Source organism: Chenopodium album, chromosome 4 (genome assembly GCF_948465745.1).
Source record: "Chenopodium album chromosome 4, dcCheAlbu1.1, whole genome shotgun sequence".
In the NCBI taxonomy this organism is placed as follows: domain Eukaryota; kingdom Viridiplantae; phylum Streptophyta; class Magnoliopsida; order Caryophyllales; family Amaranthaceae; genus Chenopodium; species Chenopodium album.
Genome location: NC_137837.1, coordinates 10,424,149 through 10,430,496, shown reverse-complemented (window position 1 = coordinate 10,430,496; position 6,348 = coordinate 10,424,149). Strand labels below are relative to the sequence as shown.

Genomic DNA, 6,348 nt, shown 5'->3' with positions numbered 1-6,348 from the left:
ATTTGTGGCTTGTAACATTTGCAGTAAGAGTGCTACACTACTTCAACATGAGATAAACGATATGATATATAATTTTTTACTGTCGCGGGTAAAAATGAGATGATGAAAGATTGAAAAGTAGAAGTGCTAACCGTAGTTAAATCAGATGTGAAAGCTTTTGATCGGTATTTATACCTATCTCAGAGTATCTCTTCCTTAGAATCCACTACCATCCATCAAAATATGACAATGAAGCATACATATTATAAGCTTAGGTCTTTCATTGATGTGATATGTTAAGAGCCGGTATCTTATTTTCGTACGAGCTACTGAGTATTTGTTTATGTAATCATCAAGCTATGTACTAGAAATTTAGAATGGACTTGAATGAGCGTGTCTAGATTAATGTCTATTGTTATATTGACGGAAATTTTGAATTATTACACATACAATGTCAACTCGTCGAAAATATCATAGGAGAAGGTTCTTTAGTGGGCAAGTCATGCATTATATTAGGAACTGTTGGAAGTTTCAGAACGCCATTCTTGACTTTAAGCTAAGGTAAGTCATATTTCAAACTCCTGTCGTTATAAGGTTCTAATTTTGCAGTTGAAATTGACTCTGTCTTTAAGCTCATCGTAAATCATAAGCCATATAATGTATACATCAGTTAAAGCTTTACAGTTAATTAAACAACAATCAGAAATAAAACTTTCAGCAGAAAAGAACCAATAACTTTGCTGACATGCAGATTAGAAACACATTTTCTGCATGTCTACCTTTGCAGTTCTTTTTCTTGTTCTACCTGTCCCTCTTCCCTCACTATCATGCTGATCCTCGAGCCTCGCAAGCCCGGCTTTACTGTGGGACGTACAGAGAGCAAACATACTCCCAGTTCATCCCTAAATTTGTTGAGGATATGTACAATCTTGCTCAAAGGATAAATACTCGGAGTTGGGCTTCTTTTTCGACAAACTCATCGAATGTAAAGTCACCTATGTTTGGCCTAATTCAGTGCTATGAAGACCTTTCTCAAACTGATTGTCAACTTTGCTTTGCTGCTAGTCGTACTAGGCTCCCAACTTGTATCCCTTCGGTGTCTGCCTCCCTTTTCTTGGACGGGTGTTTCCTTAGATATGATAACTATAGTTTTTATGAAGAACCCTTGAACCCCAAGTTGAATGGAAGAAACTGCAGCACAAATTATGGTAAGGTGAATGTAAATCAGAGGTCCGAGTTTTCTAAGAGTGTGAAGGCTGTCATTGATGAGGCGATGGAAAAAGGGTTGAAAAATGGTGGATTTGGAGTGGCTGAGGTTAATGATAGGAAAAGAATGAACAAGTTGTACGCGTTGGCTCAGTGTTGGGAGACTGTCAATGCTACTGGGTGTAAGGCTTGCTTAAACAAGGCAAGTGAACAGATCACGCAGTGTGTACCGAGTAGGGAAGGCAGGGGTTTTAATGCCGGTTGTTATCTGAGGTATTCAACTTACAAGTTCTATGGTGATCACAATCATACCGGAGGTCATCATGGTAAATTTTTATTGGCAAATTTCATCATATTATTGTTGGTGTTGTTATCCATTATCGCCTTTTACTAATGTTGCATGCATATAAATCTCTCTGGACATTGTATTGTGTTTCATATTCATATAATGTGGTAATTGTTTTTGTTACATTGAACGATTTAATTGCTTTGAGATGTTTATTTTACGCTTTCATTTTCAGGATTGCATAGACATGGATACATTGCTGCCGTAATTTTGGCTTCAGCTGCAATGCTCATTTTCCTTTCATTCTCTTCTTATTTGGTTTATATAAGATACTCCAAATGGAAAAAAGGTATGCTAATCTTTTGCAGTCCATTAATAATATTTGTCATTCTTTTTACTGACTAGGTCCTCATAAAAACTCTTTTTCATGCATTGACAGAAGAAAATGAAGTCAACAGAAGGTTTGCAAAACTCGGTCTAAAATTCAAATATGAAGTCCTCGAGGAAGCAACAAATTTTTTTGACCTATCGAATAAACTTGGCCAAGGTGGAGCAGGAATTGTATTCAAGGGAACACTTCCAAATGGTCAAGCAATCGCTGTTAAGCGACTGTTTTTCAACACAACACAGTGGGCGAATGAGTTCTTCAATGAAGTAAACTTAATCAGACATGTTCAACACAAGAATCTTGTTAAACTGCTAGGATGTAGCATTGAAGGGCCTGAAAGTCTCCTGGTCTACGAGTTCGTTCCTAAGAAGAGTCTTGATCACCATCTCTTTGGTAATATTATATGGGTTCCACCCTCTCCCTTTTCCAACCCATAAAGCTTTTCAAGTGCACATACTTGCATGATATTTTTTGGTTCATTAAATGTTTATTCTGTGAAAAGGAGCTCAGAGTTTGGATTGGAAGCAAAGAGTACAAATAATCGTGGGAACAGCTGAAGGTTTGGCATATCTGCATGGTGGTACTGAAACGCGAATAATACATAGGGACATAAAATGCAGCAATATTCTTCTTGACGAAGATTTTACTCCAAAGATTGCAGATTTTGGTTTGGTGAGGTCTATTGCTTCAGGCAGGAGTCATCTGAGTACTGGAATTGCTGGCACACTGTAAGTCATCAAAAACCAATCTGTTGTGTATTTTTTCTGAATTGAAAAGTTACTTCCTGCTTCAACTCCTAATGAGCCACTTACTTTACTTGCTGATATATCCGGCTTGGTTCTCTTCTCCTTCACTGAACTGATGGTTTTAACAGACTGATTTTTCCTCTGAAATAACTGATTTTTTTACTGAATTTTTTGTTCTAAGTTGGAGAAAACGAGGCCTAAATTCCTCAATGTATCTTAAGACATGACTAGTTAGGGATTTTGTTGATGGTGCAGTGGATACATGGCTCCAGAGTACTTGGTGCGAGGACAACTTACTGAGAAAGCAGATGTTTATAGTTTTGGGGTACTTGTTCTCGAGATAATTAGTAGTAGGAAGAACGTCTTCATTCAGGAGTCACAATCCCTTCTACAATCTGTATGCTTCAATTCTCCTTACATTGTGTATGAAACTAATATTTTGATCTCGGTTTCTTCATTTTGAATATTACTGAGACTTCTTGTTGTTTTACAGGTTTGGAATCTCTACAGATTAGGCAGACACTATGAATGTGTTGATCCTTACTTGGGTACCGAGTTTCAGGAAGAGGTATTAAAAGTGCTTCATATAGGTCTTCTCTGCACTCAAGCTTCAGTCCCTTTGAGACCATCCATGGCTCAGGTGGTTGACATGCTAACTAGTGAAAATTGCGAGATACCAACACCAACTCAACCTCCATTCCTCAATACCAATTTGTTTGAAAGTACCGGCCAATTTAGTGATAAGCATCACGTTAGCACTAAGTCAGACTCACTTCCCTTAATTCAAAACCAAGATGATGATAATTAAATGCGAGTTTCATATTTGTATACCAAAAGCTTCTGCTATGTTTCTATCTACTCCTAAATCGTTAGTTGTGGGTTCAGTGTACATACTTTAGAACAATTCTGTATTTACAACTGCCTCTTCAGTCGAACTCCTTTAATTGGTATCTTCAAACTTTTAAAGGTTCAAAAAACACTTCAACATTTCTAATCTAAAACTATTGATAATAATAAAAGGTGGTAAAAATAGTTCATAGACTAGGAAAAGAGATGTAAACCATATGTAATGTAAATATCACTGGAAATATGTTCTAAATCAGCAGATATGCAAAATTCTAGATGCATATATACAGAGGGGGTGTTATTTGCTAAGCTGCTCATTACTTTGGTTAATCCTGGCAGCTGCCACCACAGAAGCCGCAACTCCACCAGGGTATGTGCTTATGTTAGGGTTGTTTCTGAGTTCAGCACCCATCACACCTTCTGCATCTTGCCTAGTCACTGGCCTATCTTTCGGTAATTTTGCTGCTGCTTCCTGTCATAGGGAAACATTTTAGATGTCAGATGATCATGAATAGTGAGATTATTCAAGTGTTGGTGCATAAAGTTATGTTTGATATGGTCTTTTCTATCCTTTTTTTTTTTTTTGGTTAATGTTTGTCGCAAAGGAGGCACATTTGCCAAAACATAGAAAAATTGACAGATTGAGCATGTATTTCATTGTGTTATATGGCTCTAGATATCTCAGTTGTCCTCAAAATTTTTGCTTGTCCTATAGAGCTTGTAGCATTGTGGATGCTTACTTACCCTTGACAAGTTCACTTAATCATGCACAAGACCTAGTTAGTCCAAATAAGGAACATGTATGGGGTCCTGGTGTTTGTTTGTGAAGACGAAGAGAAATGGTGGAACAGGGAAGCAATGAAGCCACACAACTGTGTGCAGCTGGTCATTTGAGTCATGCATCTTATCTAATTAGCATGCAGTTATGAAAAACAGTACTAGTGCATAAATGGTAGATTCATTTACATTAGTGAAGCCTTCAATAATGCTATAAAAATAGAACTAAATTGCATTTCAGACACAGTATGAAGTCTTCAGTTTTTGTGCCCTCCTATATATATGTCAAAACAAGAATGGAAACAAAATACAAATATGTATGTGCTAGTCTTTATAGATTACCGAGAGTACATCAGCAAGGGTAGTCTTCTCCTGTGTGGTGGGCTTAGCATTGAATTGCGCAGCAGATTGAGCAGTCGCAGCAAGTCCACCAGGCATGATGTTGGTTTGGCCAGTGGCTCTAACCTCAGCTGCCTGAATGGCAGCTGCATCACTTCGATCCACTGCCTTCTGGCCTGCGGTTAATACTGTTGCTTGGAGGGCCACCCCTATTGTTATTGGACACAGCTCTTTGTATGCTGATGGGGTTGCTGCTGGCCCTTTTTCACAGTCACTCCTGTTTTTGCCATCAGAAACACCCTGCAAATTCATGCATTTATGCACAAAAAAACGTTACTACTAGATCCATCATCCCCCAATGATGTTCGCGATTGTTATTTCTTAAGTCAAACTTTATAAACTTTGACCATAAATTTTTATCATAAAGAAAAACATAGGTAGCTTCAATTCAAATATATACTTTATACAAGTATGTGTCTCAAATCACTCTCAATGCATTAACAAGAATCTTCACATCTTCTGCAACTCTAAGCACATCCATTAATTATTAACATAAATTACAATTATGAGCTCTATATTCCATTTTATCATTTTGATGTTATGTCAAAAACATGAAATTTTAGACAATGATACGATTAATTAAAGGTATACAATAAGCATTAACAAATCGATGATATCTAAGTTTCAAGATCTTTGTTGTGAATCATTTTTTTTTAATAATTTTTGTCGAAATGTGGTTCACAAATGAAATATATTCACTAATGTAGAATTTAAATGACCTGAAAAGCTTGTTGAGGTAATTTGTTTAACACGGTTGAGAAAACAACACCATATTTGATCAACTCTTGTTGGTCTTCACAAGGTCTTTGTGGTTGCTCTTGGCTCATTTTCAATAAGATTCTACCTCTCTTCTATCTTTTTTGTCAAAATCTCAAAACTAAATTGAATTATTTATGTTTGTGTTAAGGAAAATCAAAATAGAAATTTTCTCTTTAATGATACAACTTTTCTTGATTAATTTTAGTGTTTTCTTGAACTATGGAATTCATTAAAATGAAATTGTCACATTTCCTTGTGTTTTAGATATTTTTAGACATTACTATGGGAGGAACGTCGTAATTAAGGCAGGGCGCAATTGTTGCATTACTTATAAAATGTTGTGACACTTGGTATCTATTATTCCTTCACAATTGACTACATATTCACACATTTTAGTAGTATCTAATTACATGGTTGAAATTTTTTAGGTAAAAACATTTTATTCTAATGGAGATTGGAGAATACATTAATTTTAGAATAATAAAATTTTTACAAGCCACACTACCCATACATAATAAACTAATAAGCTACTACATGTATGAACCCTAAGTTTGTTTGCTATTGGTATTTTGTTTTGTATTGCTGGCAATTTAACAATAAGTTGATTAGTGATTTAATAGAGAAAGTGGAATTTCAATAACACATTGGATAATATATTCCGGAATTGTATCCTTATGACCTTTGTTAATTGGGAACTAAGATTAGGTTTTTTTTTTTTTTTTTCTCCTCAACAAAAAAATCTTAAATGAACCGTAAATATCCGTGTATACCTATAAAAAAAATTTTGAAATAAAGAAAAATTATTGCACGTATAATTTTCATAGTATAAATAATTTAATAATCAACATTAACCGTTTATTTTTCTGCTCGATCTCACTCTGTAAATAAGTTAAATACTTCGATTACTAAACTAACTACTCGTGGAAAGAAAGTACATGTTCATGTTAATATGCTCAAATTGT

General features: G+C 35.5%; 2 protein-coding genes across 2 annotated transcripts; one reads left to right on the top strand and one right to left on the bottom strand.

The window, feature by feature from the left end:
• The first annotated feature begins 724 nt into the window (after positions 1-724).
• LOC145627624 (cysteine-rich receptor-like protein kinase 42) lies at positions 725-3,413 on the top strand. Its single transcript, XM_081679989.1, has 6 exons — positions 725-1,511; positions 1,707-1,820; positions 1,911-2,252; positions 2,362-2,587; positions 2,861-3,002; positions 3,099-3,413. The coding sequence occupies exons 1-6, from the start codon at positions 725-727 to the stop codon at positions 3,411-3,413; spliced, it is 1,926 nt and encodes a 641-aa protein (XP_081536115.1).
• Positions 3,414-3,749: 336 nt separating this feature from the next.
• On the bottom strand, positions 3,750-5,454 carry LOC145626654 (late embryogenesis abundant protein 47-like). Its single transcript, XM_081679123.1, has 3 exons — positions 5,356-5,454; positions 4,571-4,867; positions 3,750-3,923 (listed from the first exon to the last, which is right to left on the bottom strand). The coding sequence occupies exons 1-3, from the start codon at positions 5,452-5,454 to the stop codon at positions 3,750-3,752; spliced, it is 570 nt and encodes a 189-aa protein (XP_081535249.1).
• Between the last annotated feature and the right edge of the window lie 894 nt (positions 5,455-6,348).